The sequence below is a fragment of the Pungitius pungitius genome, chromosome 10 (genome assembly GCF_949316345.1).
Source record: "Pungitius pungitius chromosome 10, fPunPun2.1, whole genome shotgun sequence".
NCBI classification, from domain to species: Eukaryota; Metazoa; Chordata; class Actinopteri; order Perciformes; family Gasterosteidae; genus Pungitius; species Pungitius pungitius.
This window is the reverse complement of record NC_084909.1, coordinates 3627729-3645876: the sequence shown is the minus strand read 5'-3', so window position 1 is coordinate 3645876 and position 18148 is coordinate 3627729. Positions and strand designations below refer to the sequence as shown.

The 18148-nt window shown below is 50.4% G+C and overlaps 1 protein-coding gene across 3 annotated transcripts; it reads left to right on the top strand.

The window, feature by feature from the left end:
- The first annotated feature begins 1166 nt into the window (after positions 1–1166).
- On the top strand, positions 1167–16393 carry zmym2 (zinc finger, MYM-type 2). Of its 3 annotated transcripts, none has more exons than XM_037488739.2 (25): positions 1167–1257; positions 5686–6357; positions 6709–6877; positions 7100–7227; positions 7624–7772; positions 8008–8170; positions 8358–8570; positions 9028–9178; positions 9354–9469; positions 9729–9860; positions 9957–10107; positions 10201–10373; positions 10468–10633; positions 10864–10889; positions 11250–11385; positions 11505–11626; positions 11721–11856; positions 12057–12413; positions 12731–12876; positions 12968–13151; positions 13259–13401; positions 14315–14429; positions 14636–14878; positions 14978–15110; positions 15361–16393. In XM_037488739.2, exons 2-25 carry the CDS (start codon positions 5701–5703, stop codon positions 15560–15562), a joined length of 4311 nt encoding a protein of 1436 aa, XP_037344636.2. In that variant the 5' UTR covers positions 1167–1257; positions 5686–5700; the 3' UTR covers positions 15563–16393. The 3 variants fall into 3 exon arrangements, with proteins under 3 accessions (XP_037344636.2, XP_037344634.2, XP_037344635.2); XM_037488737.2 differs by having other exon boundaries at positions 12057–12428; XM_037488738.2 differs by lacking the exon at positions 1167–1257 and adding an exon at positions 1779–1812 and having other exon boundaries at positions 12057–12428.
- The last annotated feature ends 1755 nt before the right edge of the window (positions 16394–18148 follow it).

Here is an 18148-nt window from a genome sequence, read left to right as displayed (position 1 = left end):
CGAAATCAAATGAAACTGCTATTAAGGTAATAAAAAAGAAGGCTGTACCATCAGGGGGGGGGGGGGGTAGAAAAGTAAAGGTTCAACAAAGACACAAATCGGGTGGATCGATCGTATTTTACACACGTCAGATGATAGAAGGACACTGAACGCCTCACACGCGCACACTGATGCCTTGAAGGTGGAGGTGATGAAGCATCAGTCTGCATCTCCTCCCATATCTGGATTTCTCCCGCAAGCACATTATTATTTGGTGGAATCCTCCGACATCTCGCAGAAGATCTGCCTCCGAGACTGGGTCCACTTTACCGGATTGATTAATTTTTTATTTTGATAAATTAATAAATCCTGTTCGAGCTCAATCTGGTGAGTTCAAAGACGCGCCTGACGGTCTGTAGAGATGAAACACCAACCCCTGAAGTGAGTCTTTTCTGCTCGTTCTTTGGTCTCGACCTTGAACGCACCTGGTCCTCCACTTTCTCTCTTTTATCAGCACCAGATGTCCCCTTTGATTGACTCATTATTGATCTGTTTGCACAGATTACTGATCTTAAGGTCTTTTTAAGCTTCTCCAGGGACTTCCGCAATGTTGTTTTTCAAACACTCTCATGGTAATTCTTGGGTTTATTCTCTGCACCGCTTTGGTTTCTCCTTCGTGTACCCGGATGAAATCTTAGGAAACCCGATGTTGCACCAACAGAACCGGGTACGTGAGCTCCCTCAACCCGGATCCTCCCTCCTGATTGGACCCGAGTTGTGTCTACTTCAAATGCAGCTTGTAATTTGTTTTATTTTTTTTAAACACGATGACATCTTGATGATCGTTTATTGGCAGATCTGGAGTCAGTTTACACGGCAGAAGTGATGCATATCGATTAGGTTACATCGGCTTATTGGAGCAATTCAATTGCCAACCGTGTAAGCCGCCTGATTGCGCCCTGTGCGCATGCGCGGCGAAGTAAAAAAAACACATTGATGGAGGCCATCAGAGAGTAAGAAAACAGGAGGTCTCACTCACCCTCTATTGCGGGATCCTAGAAATGCTGTACACCCCCTCCCCCTCCCTCCCCCCACCACACACACACACACCCGGCCTGGTTACGTCACGTGAGACGACTTAACCGTTACGCAGTGACTCATCTGTGCCGCACACGATCTGCGGACGTAAAGGGAAAAGTTCTAAATTCTGCGCATGCGCTCCCCGGGATTAATGTCGAGGCACAAAAGTGGCGCTGCACCGTCGCGAGCTCTCCTCCGGTAAGGAACCTCTCTGACGCGTTTTGGGCTTTTTCGTGATGTGCCGGTTTATAGCCTCGCGAGGGGAAAGTTTAGGGGAAACTTGTGCGGGTCGTCGGGCGGGTGTCCGAGTCCTCCCCGCCCCCCCGGAGTGACGCCGAGGGGGGGGGACACACATTAGTGAACAATAAATTGTTAATTTGAAGAGATCCCCCCCCCTCCCTTCTTGCTCTGGCCATTGCCGCCTCTAGTCTCCGGGGTGGTTCGTTTTGTCCCTAATGGCGGACACGGCAGTGCTGCTTTCCGCTCCGGGTGGGGGGGTGGTGGTGCTGGTGGGGGGGCGGGGGGGGTACATTCTGTGAAATTACCACGTTTATACCCGGCTTTTGGGTCACGTTACCCCCCACCTTCCCCTTCCCGGGGGACTCACGTAAACCCGATGAATTCGTTTTGCGCCACAATGTGTTTACGACACTGGGGCAAGACTAGTCACGTGATGCGCATCGCGGGGGCGCCCCTGGTGGTGGCGCGCGGATACGCGCCTCTGATTGCGCCAGGGTGGACTCCGCGAGCGTGGTGGGGTAACTTTCCAATTATCGCCCCCCCCCCCCCGGTGTCAGGTATCATGTGAACCGGGCTTTTTTATTCAGACTCCCGGCATGTTATGTTTTGGTGGTTATTGATCACCGGGGGGAGGTGAAGTGAGTGTCACACTTTGGAACATTTAGCTCGCATTGTGTATACAATACTCTTAATGCTAATGAGTGTTTTAAATAGAATAGATTTTGTTTTTTTTCGTGGTGTCTTTATTTGTTAACTGGCGCAGTCTGTGCACGCGCGCTCCCCCTCCCCGCCGCTAACCAGTGGGCAGTTTGCGCCAGGGGGAAGAGCACAAGGGGGAGGAGCGCGGCTCGGACCACGTTGCCCCCCCCCCCCCCCGTTGTCCTCCATGAATTGATTCCCGTTGATGGCTGCGCCCGCTCAGGTAGTTTGTGCTCTTCGTGCCTCCTGAAGTTTGAGCGACCCGCTCTCCGTAGTTTGCGCGCGTCACAGCTGGGCGTGCGGCCCGGTTCGGGGCTGTTGTGGCCCGGTAGAAACTACCAAGGGCGCCGGGTACAAGCCGTCCCCCGCGAACGCGATCTGTGACGACGACGATGATGATCTCCGTTTGTGTCCGGATGTGTATTAGTCGCTGCGCTATTTGCGCAAACGGCAGCTGCATGCCTCCAACCTTGTGACCTGCCTGAGGGGGGGGGGGGTGTCAACTCGCGAAAAAAGGTGGAGGAGCACCTGATGTGGTGATGTTGTTGTCCGTGATGTGGCACGGACGCAGCGCGACCCCCCCCCCCACCCACCCACACTGTCCACCTGGTGTTGACGTTATGATCCAAGGTAGATCGCAACCCCCCCCCCCCTTCCCATCGTGCCCCCCCAGTTCTGCATTGCAGAGTCTTTGCACATAGATTCTCCTCCTGATGGCTGTAATAACCACAACTCTGATGCGTTTATATTTTTTGAGGGGGGGGGGGGGGATTTGTCCTTGTTGGTCGAGAACGGCTCTCGATCTTGAACAGATGCTCGATGTGGCTTCCTGTCACATGGTCACCGTGAGCAACCGCACACACACGCACGCACACACACGTTGTGCAGCTCTGCTGTGATAACACAGCAGTGTTTGGTTGTTTTTATTCACAAATTCCTGGATGAACTTTTATAGAAGCAGTTCACTATTTCTTCGTTAACATTTATGAACAGATACGAAATGTTTTTAACACATTAAGACACAAGATGCTGCAGAGCTGCCTTATTATGAGGAAAGCATTTCATCTTTGGGGGTTTCTAGTGCTGCAGCCTTATTTCCAGTTTTATCATTTTAAAGTTGGCATGTTTTTTGAAGCGGCTACAACACACTTTGTTGGTTGCGCTTATGTCCCGTTTGATGTCTTTCACTCAGCAGGGAGGTTTTAGTTTCTATTGTGTATAAATACTGATGATGGAAATGAGAAAAGCAATAATGGACTGTTGGCTGGAGTCAGGGTTTATTTAAGTTGAACATGTGTGGAGATGACAATCAACATTTGAGTTTTTAAATCACATCTCAAAAGTTTTGGGATATATAGTATGTAGTATTTTAACATTTTAGATAATGCACTAATGCAGGACTATTACTTGACATAAGTGGGTACATGCAGTAGCTTTTATAAAATTGTACAAGTAGTACATTTATTTCTATAGGTGGATATGAAGTGTTTATGACAAATAAAGTTAAGTACACACTTGTCTCCATTTAATCAATTGCTTGTTTAAATGTGGCCGTGGGGATGGTGGGGGGGACGTACTGCAGACTTTAAAATGACTTCTCCTTTATTTTATGACCCAAACTACAATGAGGGACCAGCGCGATGATGTCACTCCAGTGACGTTGCTTCCGCTGCTGTGTGTGTGTGTGTGTGTGTGTGTGTTGCACCTGTCGTCACCAGCGTGATGTGCGATCTCACTGCGGTGCAAACAGGATCCTTTGAGAGCAGACTCCAAGTCGTATTTGATCTTCCTCTCACCGCGGCCTAGTTCCTCTCTTTTTTTTTTATTTATTTTTTTAACATCCGAGTGCATTCATTAATTCCGCGTGAAGCGCAAGCCGAGGCCCTGCTGTAGAGCGGGAGAGAACGAGTCCCTGCGGTGGGCCTTGCCGTCGCCACGGCAACCAAGGTGTAGCTTCACCAGTTGCTATGGTCACCGATGTAGAAGCCGCGGGAGCCGTTAGCTCTCGCCCCCCCCCCCCCCCCCCCCCCCACAGTGAATTACACAGTAAATGGTGTTAACGGCACATTTCAGTTTACACTGTTGATCCACGTGTTCATGTACCTGACAAAACGATGAAGTGTTGTAGTAAAGAGTGTGGAGACGTCCTGCGGACACAGGCAAGCTGCATTGTGTAATAATAATGTTAATTTCTATTTAGAGTCAAACAGACCATAAAGCAGGGGATGCTTTAGGGCGGGGCTACACGCTGATTGACAGTATAGGAGTCCACGTCCTCCTCCGTCCAGAACACTGAACCCGAGGCCCTGAAACGGTCCACAAACCACCGGATGACGTCTCTCTGACTTTGTCCACATTCAGTCTGTGGTTTGTTCGTCCTCTGGGTGAACGTTGCAATGAGTGTGTTGGGTTTATTTACTGGAGCCCCGTTAGCTGACGCCTTAGCGGCTGCTACTCTGCAGCTAACGTTTGTTTTGATAGTTGATTAATCGCTCTTATTTTTCCGATGAATCGGTTAAAAAAAGCTTTAATTTCCAAACTTTTATTCTAAAACAGAACTGCAAATTCACATGTCAAAAATATTTCAGCACAGGTTGCTCTTTGAACATAATAATTTATAAAAAATAAAGAAAAATACCAATAAAATTTAATTTAAGGATTAGTTTTAACGTCAGAACTCACAATCAGATTATTATTTATTTAACAGGCAACTACCTAACTATCAACTACCGTACAACCCACAATAGATGTGCACTAGACTACCGTATATGACAGCATTAAAAAGTACAACACATACAAATATATTTGTCAACAATAACCAAAATGGGACAAAGCACGAAATATATACAGGACAACAGAAAAAGGAGAGTAAATAAAAACGTGTCTTTAGTCTTGCTAACTGCTTTACTGCTGTTATTAGCGAGCTAACGCTAGCTTGATCAGCTGGATGACCAGTAAACAGCAGAAGAGCTGCTGGAGGCTCCTTATGTTCATCACCTCAAAACGGGACAACGTGGTGCTCTCGTGCCACGTTACGTTGACTTTGCATATTTTGCCACTGACTCACATTTTTTAGTTTATTCAATGTGAAATGCTCGCACACTTTGGACGACTTCACTCAAACGGACGTTGTTGCCTGCGTCATGTGACTAAACAACATCTGCCGGCGCTGCTCTTTCCTCTGCGTCGGCTCCTTCCTTTTTTATTTTTTCTCCACGTGACACAACGAATCGATAATAAAATTGGTTGCCAACGCTTTGAATAATCAATATTAAACAATTTTTTTTTTAGACTATTATGGGGAAATCTGAAGGTGAGTTTAAAATAATTCTATCGGATCAGAATCAAAGACGTCTTCAAATACATCTCTGCCTCAATATAATAAAACGTTCAAAGTGACAGCTGGAGATAATTTAAAAGATTTAAGCTGGTTGGCAGCTGTCCAGATGGGTGGTGTTGCTCCATTTCATCAGATATCTGAAACCCTTGATAAATAGAACCAATTTTTTCCATGGCAAGAGCTAAGTAATGATGGCAGAAGAGGTGGTAGCTGACAATGAGTCTTCATCAGTCACGGGGGGGCGGGGGGGGGGGTCTGCCCTCTGGGGACACCTGCGTCACCTGTGCAGCTGCCAGCAGATAATTAGGTTTTCATGTCTCAAACAGCCCTTTTGTTTGCTTCGCCAGGTGGTTGCCATAGCGATGGAAGGGGAGTCAGAACCCAACCCCGCCGCGGCGGAAGAGGCAGCAGGGGAGCGGGTGGAGCCCATGGATGCCACTCCCTCCCCCGAGCGACCGGCCGCAGCCCCCTCGAGGGAGGCGGTTTCCATGGCAACAAAACAAGAAGGGGAAGAAGTCGTTGACGAGGCCCCGAAGGAGGTCGGCGGGGAGGACGATGACGACGACGTGGTTCTCCTGGGGGAGGAGGAGGATCCCCAGCCTTCTGCCGCGACCCCCACCAGAGACGCGCCCGCCCCGGACCGCCTGGAGCCGGCCGAGACGGCAGAAGTTTCCACGCCGGGTTCTCCCATCTCCTTCAGCCTGTCGTCCCCCGCGCCGCCGCCGCCCACCGCAGAGGCGGAGCCCATCGTCATTGACGACGAGGAGGAGGACAGCGAGCAGAGGAGCGCGCCGGCCTCCCCACCGCCGCGCCCAGGGGGCGCCTTCGAGTCGCGCTCGCCGGGCGCGCTCAGCAGCCCCGAGGCCGAGTCGGAGATCAGGATCGCCAGCGTCACCACGCTGGGGGCCGGTGGTCGGGGGCACGCCGCCGCCGAGTCCACGCCGGCACAGTTGAGGGACGCGCAGGACGACATGGCGCTGGTCATCACCTCGGTGACCTCGCTGCAGGGCGCAGCCGCGGTGAGGCTTTTTATCCTCATCCGGTTTACTTTTAACAAGTTGGATGTTAAAGAATGTTTTTACCTGTAACTAGGCAAGTCATTAAGAAATTAGATTTAGACTCTTTACAATAATGATTTAACAACTATACTTGTGTTTGCAAAAGAACAAATAAAGTGTTGAAGCTGAATATCACAATGATATAAAAAGGTGCTGAAGAATATAGACCACTTCAGCTGACTTAATATAAGGTCCATATGATTTTGGTGGTGGTGTAGATGATGCCGTGCAGTTGCCATGGCAACATTTTAGCATTAATTACGTCGCATGTAGCGTTTTGAAACCACTAACCGAAGCCTCCTGCGTGTCCAGCAGGGCGAGGGCCACGTGGAGGAGAACGGCCTGCAGATCGCCAGCTCCTTCAGCCTGAACCCCGACGCCCCGTCGGGCCGACCCCCCGCCTCCTTCAACCCCGGGAGGGGCTCCGGGCCCGATGGCCAGCTGGTGCAGAACGGAGACGCGGGGGAGCACAACAGGACAGGTAACGTAAGAAACGAGGTGATGGTGTTATTTTGATCTTTATGGGACCACATGGTGACTTGTAATGTGGCACCTCGGCTCCTTCACTCACAGCGCAAAGGGTTAGACGTCTTTGGAGGGCTTACTTTATTCGTGCTTTACAAGGATGGATAAAGGTAGCGTCTCTGTTACCACTTTTGGGAAAAGCTCCATCTCACTCCCCCCCCCCACCCCCCCCCTTCAGACTCGTGGATCTCCCAGTCGGCCTCGGTCCCCCGCAGCCAGAAACAGGCGGGGGTCGACGCTCTGCCGGCGGCCTCCTCCCTGCCCAAAGCGCCCGGCCAGACTTCATCGCAGCCCCGGACGGTCAAGGTGATCCTCTCAGTTCATGGGACGTCCCGTGTAGACAGACGCGGAAGACAAACTCGTATTTTAAAACTAGTTTATTATTTATATTACACAAGTATAAATTATTTTCGTGTGTGTGTGTGCGCATATATTACAATATTATTTTTAATCAGTATATGAAGGTATATTAATGATGAGATGGTTATGGAAAGATTAATACTTTAAATTCATATCAAACAGAAATGTTAGTATCTTCAGTTTTTAACAGAATTTTTTCTGTTCTAGACCTTTAATTCAGTATTATTAATTGGGTGTGTTTAATTGGACGAAACCCAATGCCGGTCCTCTGGGACGTGTGCAAAGCGTCTCTGGGTGGCGTCTCCCCGCGGTGATGTCATTGTGCAGTTTGTCTTCTCCCAGGTGACCTGCGCCAACTGCAAGAAGCCGCTGAAGAAAGGCCAGACGGCCTACCAGCGCAAAGGCTCCACCCACCTGTTCTGCTCCACCACCTGCCTCTCCGCCTTCTCCCACAAGCCCGCCCCCAAGAAGAGCTGCACCATGTGCAAAAAGTACAGTATATGCTTCAATAGAGGAGGAGGGTTGTTTTTAGTTGGTTGTCTTTCTGATAGATTTGCTTTTAACTCTTATTAATAATATTTTAAAGGTAGATTCAGTGTTTGTTTATTGTAATAATCACAAGCAGAGGCCCCAACAAACTAAATACCCAATTAAACAAAGAATTAGTGACACAAACCTGGAAATAAAACTCCTTCCTGAGCGATGACCACTCTGAACCCTTTTCAGGGACATCACCAACATGAAGGGCACCATCGTGGCCCAGGTGGACTCCAGCGAGTCCTTCCAGGAGTTCTGCAGCACGGGCTGCCTCGGCGCCTACGAGAGCAAGCAGAACCCCCCCAAATCCATCCTCAAGACCAAATGCACCGTCTGCGGGAAGCTCACTGAGGTCAGTCCACCCGGCGGGGTCATTCATGTGTTAAGTGTTTCCCATGTGGAGGCTGTCTGTACTGTTAACATTGTTACACCACACTATTGACAGCCTCTCAGTGATCTTAAACTCGTCCAGAGCAGAACGGTGAAACTCTGAAGAAGAACCTCACATCCCCCCCCCACCCCTTCCCCCTTTCCCACAGATCCGGCACGAGGTCAGCTTCAAGACCGTGACCCACAAGATCTGCAGCGACACGTGCTTCAACGTGTACCGCCGGGCCAACGGGCTCATCATGAACTGCTGCGAGCAGTGCGGCGACTACCTGCCCAGCCGCGCCTCGGCCAACCACTTCCTGCTGGTGGACGGCCAGCAGAAGCGCTTCTGCTGCCAGAACTGCATCCGGGACTTCAAGCAGGTACCCGAGGGGGGGCACACAGTAGTAGTATTTGGTAGGATTATACATTTTGTTTTGTATATATTCACATTTTTTAACTACCCGAGGTAAATCAATCTTCATTAAAGAGGTAAAAGTGAAACACTTAAAAGTCTTAGACTTTTGTTGTTGCATCCTGTAATGCAAGATGTTGGAATTGTATTTGTTGCTTGGCAACGCATCTTATTTATGACATTCCTCTAAGTGGAGGAAGCTGTGGAGACTTTTTCTGTAATGAGCATTTCAATGGTTTTTTATTTCTTTATATATGCATATATATATATTATTTTTATTTTATCAGCTGTGTCGTCTATTCGTCCAAATTGGGGGGAAAAACACAACTTCCATAAAAGTCTTCACTGACAAACCCAAACCTGTGTCTCCTCAATGTTTAACCCCCGCCCCTCTTCCCCCCCCCCCCCCCCCCCTCTGGTTCCAGGCTCACAGTAAACTGGCCACGTGCCTCACTTGCAAAACGCTGATCAAGACGGGCGAGGTTCTGCACAGCATCGGGGCGGGCGGCACCATGGGCTCCTTCTGCTCCGTCAGCTGCATGAACAAGGGCAAGCTGGCCTCCACCTCCTTCATCAGTGAGTGACGGTGCCTTTTATTTGGGTTTCTTCGCACAATGGCACCTTTTCATAAAGGCTTCTATACATCGACGGGCCGCTATCGTGTTATTCATTCATGCCCCCCCGTGCGGGGTGTTGACCTGTGTGCTTAATGAAAGCTTTGAGTAACAACGTGTACCGTCTGTGTGTGCAGACACTGAGCCGTCGTGTCACTTCTGCAAGAAGAACTCGTTACCGCAGTACCAGGCCACGCTGCCAGAGGGGAACATCCTCAACTTCTGCAGCTCTCCGTGTGTCACCAAGTTCCAGGTAGGGGGGGGGGGGCTCTTCTCTTTATCGCACAGCTGAGGGCGCATTGCTCTGCCTCTTTCCTTAAAGAATCTGCGGCCTACCGCGAAGAGCATCTGGTTAAAGGTGGTGCAGGTTAAACACATTGAAGAAATGCATTGTGGTCCCACTCTGCATGAGTTAACCCGTAAATACATCCGGGTGTGTTTTTTTTAATGGAAGGCTGATCATCAAAAGCTTTTTAAGTTCCTGTGTTTGACCTTTCATTTTATTTCTTCAGAATGCCGCTCTTCTAACGACCACCAACGGAGAGACGGCGCTCTCCACCACGAACAACACGACCAGCGTCACGCTGAAGTGCAACTACTGCCGAGGAGCCTTCAGCCTGAAGCCCGAGACCCTGGAGTGGCAGGTGAGGAGCTTTTATCCAGATGTCCGAGGCACAGGGGGAAGGGGTGGACTTTCTGAGGTGAAATGGAGGAATTGATTATAAATGTCTCTGAATCAGGACAAGGTGCACCAGTTCTGCAGCAAGACGTGCTGCGAGGACTACAAGAAGCTGCACTGCATCGTCACCTCCTGCGAGTACTGCCAGGAGGAGAAGACGCTGCACGAGATGGTGAAGTTCTCCGGAGTCAAGAGGCCTTTCTGCAGCGAAGGTATCCGCCTCCTCTGGGACGGCCCGTCTGAAGCTCTCTCCCCCCGCTGGCTTTACCATCTCGTGTCTCCTCTCTCGGAATGTCGTCCCCCAGGCTGCAAGCTGCTCTTCAAGCAGGACTTCATAAAGCGCCTGGGTCTGAAGTGCGTCAGCTGCAACCACTGCAGCCAGCTGTGCAAGAGGGGCGTGACCCGGCAGCTGGGCGGCATGACGCGGGACTTCTGCGGCGAGGCCTGCGCCAAGAAGTTCAACGACTGGTACTTCAAGGTCGGCTCCGCCGCCGGAAAAGACGTCTGCGTGTTGCTGTTATATATATATATATATTTTTTTAATGGCCTCTGTGAAAACGTTCCTCTCGTAGGCGGCGCGCTGCGACTGCTGCAAGGTTCAGGGGAGCCTGACGGAGTCGGTGATGTGGAGGTCTGAGATGAAGCACTTCTGCGACCAGGAGTGTTTGCTGAAGTTCTACTGCCAGCAGAACGAGCCCATCATGGTCACGCAGAGGGGCCCCGAGAACGCCACCCTGGGTAACTGAGACGATGGCGCTCTGTTATGTGGTCAATAATGACGATCAACAGGGAAAAGTCAACGGCTATTTTGATTATCAAAATTAAAATGCAGAAAATGACTTTTTCAACAATAAAACAAAACATGGATGTCAATTTGGACTTTTGTTAGCCAAACAAATTATTAATTAATCTAAAGTTATCCTGAATAATGTGTAATTAAAATAGATTTTTCGTGTGTTTTGTTGCAGGTTATGAAATGCAAACCAAACTTGGGGTGAGTACGACTTTATTAAAGAGTCACTTGTGTTACTAATCTCTATGAAGGGTCAGAGCTGAAGGCAGCGTGACAATGTCTTGGGAATGAAGGGTTTCAGTTTGTAGTCCTGAAAACTATTGATATTAATATCCTGGTAACTATTTGATTTAAATATCTACTTTAATGTAAACTTTAGATTCCTGAAGTGTCTAAAGGCAAATTGAAATGTTCTGACGTGTTAGCGGAGCTTTTATCTGGGAACTATTCGTGAAAGGCCAGCGCTTAATTACAGGAATTCAGAGATTCCGTCGTTTCTAAACGATGCATCTCGAGCTAAAGAGCTCCCTCTTGTCCCTCTTGTCCCTCGTGTCCATGCAGCTGGTGAGCCAGGGCACGGCGGCGTACGGCGGTCCGATGCGGGACGTGAAGAACAAGGCGGTCCTCTGCAAGCCGCTCACGCTGACCAAGGCCACGTACTGCAAGCCCCACATGCAGAGCAAGCTTCTGCAGACCGGTAGAGCGCCGTTTTCATATTGTGGAGGTTCTCCAGGAAGAGGACGTCTCTCTCGTCCCGCCCATTGACCCGCCCCGATGAGTGGTTATTTATATACTGCCGTGTGTGTGTGTCCACAGACGTAGACGACGGTGTGAAGAGGGAGTACATTCCTGTCCCCATCCCCGTCCCCGTCTTCATCCCCGTGCCCATGAACATGTACTCTCAGCTGGCTCCCGCTGCGCTCTCTCTGCCCGTTCCGGTGAGACGCGACGCGCCGAGCAGCCAGGCTGCCTGAATGGGTTCAGAACTACACAAAGAGGGTTTATCCATGACGCCCCGTGTCCCCCGTCCAGGTGCCCGTCCCGGTGTTCCTGCCCACCACCCTGCAGGGGGCGGAGCAGATCGTCCAGACCATCAGGGAGCTGAAGAACGAGGTGTCCTCCGACCTGCCCTCCACGGCGGAGATGACCGCGGAGGACCAGAAGCCAGGTTCTCATGCTGTCACACTTTATCTAGGGTCCTGTTCTCCTGCGCTCTCATTGGCTTAGGAGCTTAGTCGCTTTGCTTTCATTGGTCCAACTTGTTGGAGCGAGTGACAGCCTCTAAAAACAATGTGATTCAAACAAAAGGTTCATAGAGGTTTGAAGAAAGAGGGGGATGATGATGAAGATCTTACCTGTGGCTTTCAGACGAGAAGCTCGTGGAGGCCTCCAGCAGCTGCTCTGAGGAAGAGGAGAAGGAGGAGAAGCAGCAGCAGCAGGAGGAGGAGAAGGAGGAGAAGCAGCAGGAGGAGGAGGAGAAGGAGGAGGCGAAGCAGCAGCAGCAGCAGGAGGAGGAGGAGAAGCAGCAGCAGCAGGAGGAGGAGGAGAAGCAGCAGCAGCAGCAGCAGCAGGAGGAGGAGGAGGAGGTAGAAGAAGTGAAGCAGGACGAGTCTGACAAGAAGAAGGAAGAAAAGTTGGAGGAAGAGGTGGAGAAGACGGAGGGCGAGGAGGACGACGACGACCTGTATGAGCCTGACCTGGACCTGGAGGCAGACTTCCCTCAAGGTAAAGGCTGCTCAGGTAGTTCCACTGACATCATCCACACTTGTACATATAAATGTAGGATAATAATATTGCTATATTGAAAAAGAAAATAAAAGTGTATGATTAAAACTTAAAGTATAAAGTATAGCTGTGAAATTAAAACGAAGAATTACAGCTATAAATATAATGAATGGTTGAAACTTAAAAAGTATAGGTATACAAAACAATACATTTATTTAAGGCTCATTCCTCCTAAATAAAGCGCTGACTATATAAATCTACTTGTATGAACCAAGTTAGTCTGAGTGCATGTAAATGGACCGAATGCTTCCTCTCAGCCTCAGACCCCGTCCCGGTCCTTGAAGCAGTGGACGAGGACCTGGGCTGCTCTCTTCCTGCCATCCTGGCTGAGGAGGAGAAGGAAGAGAAGGAGGAGAAGGAGGAGAAGGAGGAGTCGGCGACTCCACCGCACCCCGAGAGACGAGTACGCACACGCTGACAGGAACTCTGTCCACTATGGACTCCTCGCTCTCTAGCGCGTCCCGTGTAGTAAACGTTGGGTTTTTGTGTCTCAGGGCAACAAGAGGCGGGCGCTGGAGGAGGCCTCGGATGGAGGGGCTTCCCGTCCCAAGGAGAGGCGCCCGGGAGGTCGCTCGCTACCTCTCAAAGCTCGCTACGGGGTCAACGCCTGGAAGCGCTGGGCGCTGTCCCCCTCCGACCCATCGGAGGACACCGACGCAAAGGACGGCTCCAGACCCGGTGAGCTGAGGCCGGCATCGCCGCGTCCGCTCTGCTGTGAACGGGAGCAAAACCACTCACCCCTGGAAATGTAAATGGTTGTTGTTGTTGTTGTTGGTCTGCTGCAGCTCGGGCGAGGAGCAACCTGCTGCTGCTGAGCTCGGAGGAGCTGAACGCCGCTCTGTCGCGGTTCGTCGGGGAGGTGTGCCGACCCAGCGGGGAGCGCTACTCTGCAGACAGCATCCTCTACCTCGTTCTGGGCATCCAGCAGGTGGGTTCATTCATTTAGTACATTATGGTCCATTCGGAGTCAGACAGACCATAAAGCGGGGGATGCTTTAGGGCGGCCATGTCGTCCTCTGTATTTCAAATATGGTCACTTCCTTTTTATTGATACCAAAAAACACAATGACATCTGTAATCCAAGATGGCGACTGTATAATTGCCAAACTCAACTTAAGGCCAAATATGGCTCCTATTATTTTTTATGAAGTTTTATAAAGAAAAAAAGACAAAGAAGTTAAGGTCAGTCCTGTGTTCCATTTCCCTGTTTTCTCCTTCGCTCTTAGCTGGAATTTCTTAAAATAAGACCCTACAATTGTAACTAAAGAATATAGAAATTCAGCTAATTTAAAAAAAGATTTGGCCAATTCGTTCTATTGGAATCGCTCCCGCGGTTTTTAGAGGGAGGAACTAAAGTTAGCGGGCGTGTTTCCGGTCGGACAGAGATTAGTGGTGCGCAGCGCCCTGCGCTCTCACACGTGAGCAGCATGGCGGCAGCGAGCAGCTCAGCGGCCCACGTCGTCTCCGCGATGGGATTTCTCACAGAAAAGTGTAAGATTGATTTGTATCTCTTTGTTGAAACTTCCAACGTTTAGAAGCTGTATTTTCGTTTCACGTTTGATGAAGAAAGGTTAGACTTTAAAAGTCTCAAACCGTTTTCCGGGCCTTGCCGCTGTACGTTTTCTTTTTTCTACAAATGTAACCTAGAATGTTTAGTTTTGGCCAGAATCCTTGTTCCAGATCCAGATGTTTGTCCTGTGATTATAACTCTTTGCTGTTCACATTCTGAGAGGAAACTGCTGATTACTTTAAATATGAGGACACAAACATCGAAATCGACGCACGGCGTCACTTTGACCTTGTTTAGGTGTAATTTAATGGGTTCTCTTTGCGTTTTGAAGCACCTTCACACCAAAGGCCGGACGGATGACCTGTTTGGGGACCCGAGCTACTGGCGGTTCGGGGAAGAGCTCAACAAGGTTCTGAAGGACTGGCAGCCCAGCGTGCTCCCTGATGGTGGGTGCCACGTTCATCTAAAGTATGAATCCTGCCCCCTGGTGGCGCAGAGCCGCAGGTCCCGTGATTAGAATTCTTCTGCTGTTCACATCCTGATTGCTTGTGATTGCACTACGATAACATATGAGGACCCTCCCCCCCCCCTCCCCCACAGGACAAGCCACTAAAATGTATTTCAAACAGTGACTACATGCTTGTGTCTGCAGGCTCCCTGTGGGGCCGGGTGGAGGAGCGCTGCCTGTGGAGCAGCGGGCAGCTCGGGGAGCAGAGTCCGGCTGCCCTGCTGCGCTCGCTGGTCTACCTGAACACCAAACACCTGGGCCTGCGCACCGTGGAGCAGCACCTCCGCCTCTCCTTCGCCAACGTGTACGGCCCCGACGCCATCCACCCCGTCGCCGCGGAGACGGCAGCCTGCGTCCTCGCGCCCGCCATCTCTCAGGATCACCACGGTGAGGCGTGCGATTGTTCTTTGTGTAGATTGTTCAAAACATCAGCATTTCATTTCAGATCTATTGTGTTCTGTAACGGCTGATCCGTGGTTCTTTCAGGGCAAACTGAGTCGAGGAAGAGGAAGCGCACGTTGGAGGACGGCGATCAGGACGACGACTCGGGGGGCTCGGCGGCCCGAAGCCCGGTGGAGAAGCGCGAGTGTCGCCTGTACGACCTTTACAGATCCAAGTGGTGGGTTCACAGTCCGACTTCTGACCCGTTGGGGGAATTAAACGTAACAAACTCTTATTACAGAGTCCTGTGATTAAATCACTTTGCTGTTCACATCCAGACGTCTCGGCGATGTTGATTATCGAAAATATGAGGACTGCTCGAGGAAATGATTTCACTGTTTTCCAACGGCTCACAACCGCAGATTAACACCTCCCTTGTCTCCTTTCCCTCCTCTTGTTGGCCTCCTTGGTTCTTGTCCTCCCTGCAGCCCGGCGTCGCTGCGCGAGCGTCTGGACGTCTTCTACGTTCAGCCGGATCCCGACCGCCGCCCCGACGACCCGCTGTGGTTCAGCTCCACGCCGCTGGAGCGGCGCTTCCTGGAGGGCCTCCTCGCCAGAGTCCTCCTGGTCAGGGACGTTTACACGGACAGGCGGCGCCTGGAGGAGGGGGAGGGGGACGGGGGGGAGTAGCGGCTAGCGAGCCCAGAACTGTTTGACGTTCCTCTTCGATCCGGTGTCTCCTCCTGGTGAGGAGCGTCCACAACGAGGAGGGAAGCGCAGCCCGAACTTTAAACAAGACGAGGAGTGTTTGAAGTACTTTTAACTCAAAATCACGCTTTAAAAAGGGTCATCGGGGGTGAAAGGGCTCCTTGATCTCTGGACAGAAGGGGGGGGGGCGTTTAAACACTAATTATATAAGCTCCGCCTCCTCCCTGCAGTCACGGTTACTACACTCCTCCCAACGCTCCTCCTCCGTCAGTCTCTCAGGCTACAGGAAACCCAGCGAAGGACTTCAGGCCGGGGGGGGGGGGGGCTCTGAGTCTCCTTTCAGGACTTCATGCCATGTAGCGTCCTGTGACACAGTTTCTGAAGTGTAAATATCCCCCGAGTCAATCCCCCCCCCCCGGAGCCTTTTTAAGAAGAATAAAGACTGCTTATTTATTTCCTTGGTTTCACGTCGGAGCCTCGTCCCGTTTGCTCCTTCCTGCTTTTGTCGCTGCGTCTCCTTTTGTTTAAACACCTCCTCCTGGAGCTCACAGTGTGTAAATGGGTTTATTTTCCCTTTTTATGATTTCCTTTTTTACTTTCTGCTTTATTAAAAGATTTTATTTATGTGGTTAAAGGTCCCCTTTCTGCATTTTAAGATTTACTTCTAAATGTTTCAATAAATGTGGAGATTTTGTCATCAACTTTATCGATTTGAAGGATTGTTTGAGGTTTTCTTCTTTGGGAGAAGCTTTGAGATGTAAAGCTAAAATCCTCATCAGAAGCACAAACATGTAACTTCATGAATTACAGACCTGGTGGGGGGGGGGGGGGCTTCATCTGAAGAGCCATTGGTGTTATTTTGTCCACTGGTGGAGGAGTTCAGGGACATTTCAGGAAGTCCACGGTCCTTGTGACGCTGATGAGTTCTTCATCGCATCGCCTCCCCCCCCCACACCAAAAAAAAAACCTTGATTTGTTTTGGAAAGCCTCCCGGTGAACATGGCCCATGTTCTATTTATTTTTTCTGCTGGACTCGAGGCGGCGAGCAGACCGGCGATGCCTCACGTGAATGTGCCTATCTGTAAATCCTGAGTGGGGTTAAATAAAGGATTTCCTTTTGTAACCAGGCTGCTTTCTCTCGTCTCCCAACTACCTACAATGTGGACTCTGTCGCCCCCCCGATTGTCTCAGCACCACAGACCCTTAAGAACCCTTATTTTTACTCAGTCCTGGTTCTCCCTCCGCTCCAGAGGGTCCACCACTGCGTTCCTGGAGGAGGAGGAGGAGGTCCCCGTTGCTGCTTGGATACGATTTAAGAATCAAACTACTTTAAATCCACAAATAAACTTCTAGTGTGAGGGTTTGGCTTTAAAAGGTCAGGACAGTTTTGTCCTCGTTTTAGAGACCTCAGTCCTAATAAAACCAGATTCAAAGGGTTTAGGGGGTGGGGGGGGCATCTCTTCACTTGCTCCCCATCGAGGCCCCTTTTTCCTACAAGGTGCCAGCGGACACGATGCTGAGTGCTATCTGGGGATGACTGACAGGAGGAGGAGGAGGCCTGTCGACACCAGCAGGTCAGTGAGACAGGAAGTTGTGTTGGAAAGGTTGAAGAGGGCTGGGGGGTGCTGGGTAAGGGGCGGGGGGGGGGGGGCTTTAGTATAGAAGAAAACTAACCTAAATTCCACTGACTGACAAACTGCCGGAGCACTGACCCGTCCCTCCCTGATGGGGGCGCCACGCCCTCGCTCTTGCCCTCCCAACCATTGCTGTGCTGGGAACTGGTTCTTGAGCTTCCGGTGACAACCCCCCACCCCCCCCCCCCCCCCCCAATAAACCTTTTCCTTTCTGTGCTGTCCGTCAGACTTCAGTAACTCCAGTAAAATCCCATTGATGTAAAGGTAGAATGAGCCGTCTGTCGATCTGCCCCAAAGCCCCCCCCCCCTCCCCACCCTGTGAGCCATAGTGGGGGTAAAAAAAACATTTTTCGCGGCAGTGAGTTTTCTTTGTGTGGGCTCAATCCCCCTCTTTCAGGGGGCATAAAGGAAGCGCTGTGGTCAGCAGGGTCATGTGGGCGAGGCCCTGGGGGGGGGGGGCACACTACAGGTGGTGATGGGGGCCTCCCATGTGCAATAAATCCTCTTCCAATTAAACAATGTAAACCAATGTAGTAATTTAATGATGAAAGACAGGGGGAAGGGCCTGTGTGTGTGGGGGGGGTGAAAAACATGCTATTTATTGTGCTTTCACATTAATAATACAAACATTCATGATACATTTTGAGTTTGTAAATCTTCATAGCTAACGGTGTGAAGGTCACATGACTTCATTTGTAGTATAAATCACAACATGGTGCTTTATTAAGTTAAATCATTGATGACGAATGAAACCTCGGTTTCTTTCCTCCACTGATTATTTGGTGTAATTCCATCGTCACCTTGAAGTAGCATCAACTCATTTAAAAGAAATGTTTAAGAAGTTTAACACTCGCTGAATCTATTTTGTAACGTTTCCATGAACATTCATCCTCTCCTGGAGTACGTCCTGGGGACCGAAGTATTTGTGCTGAGC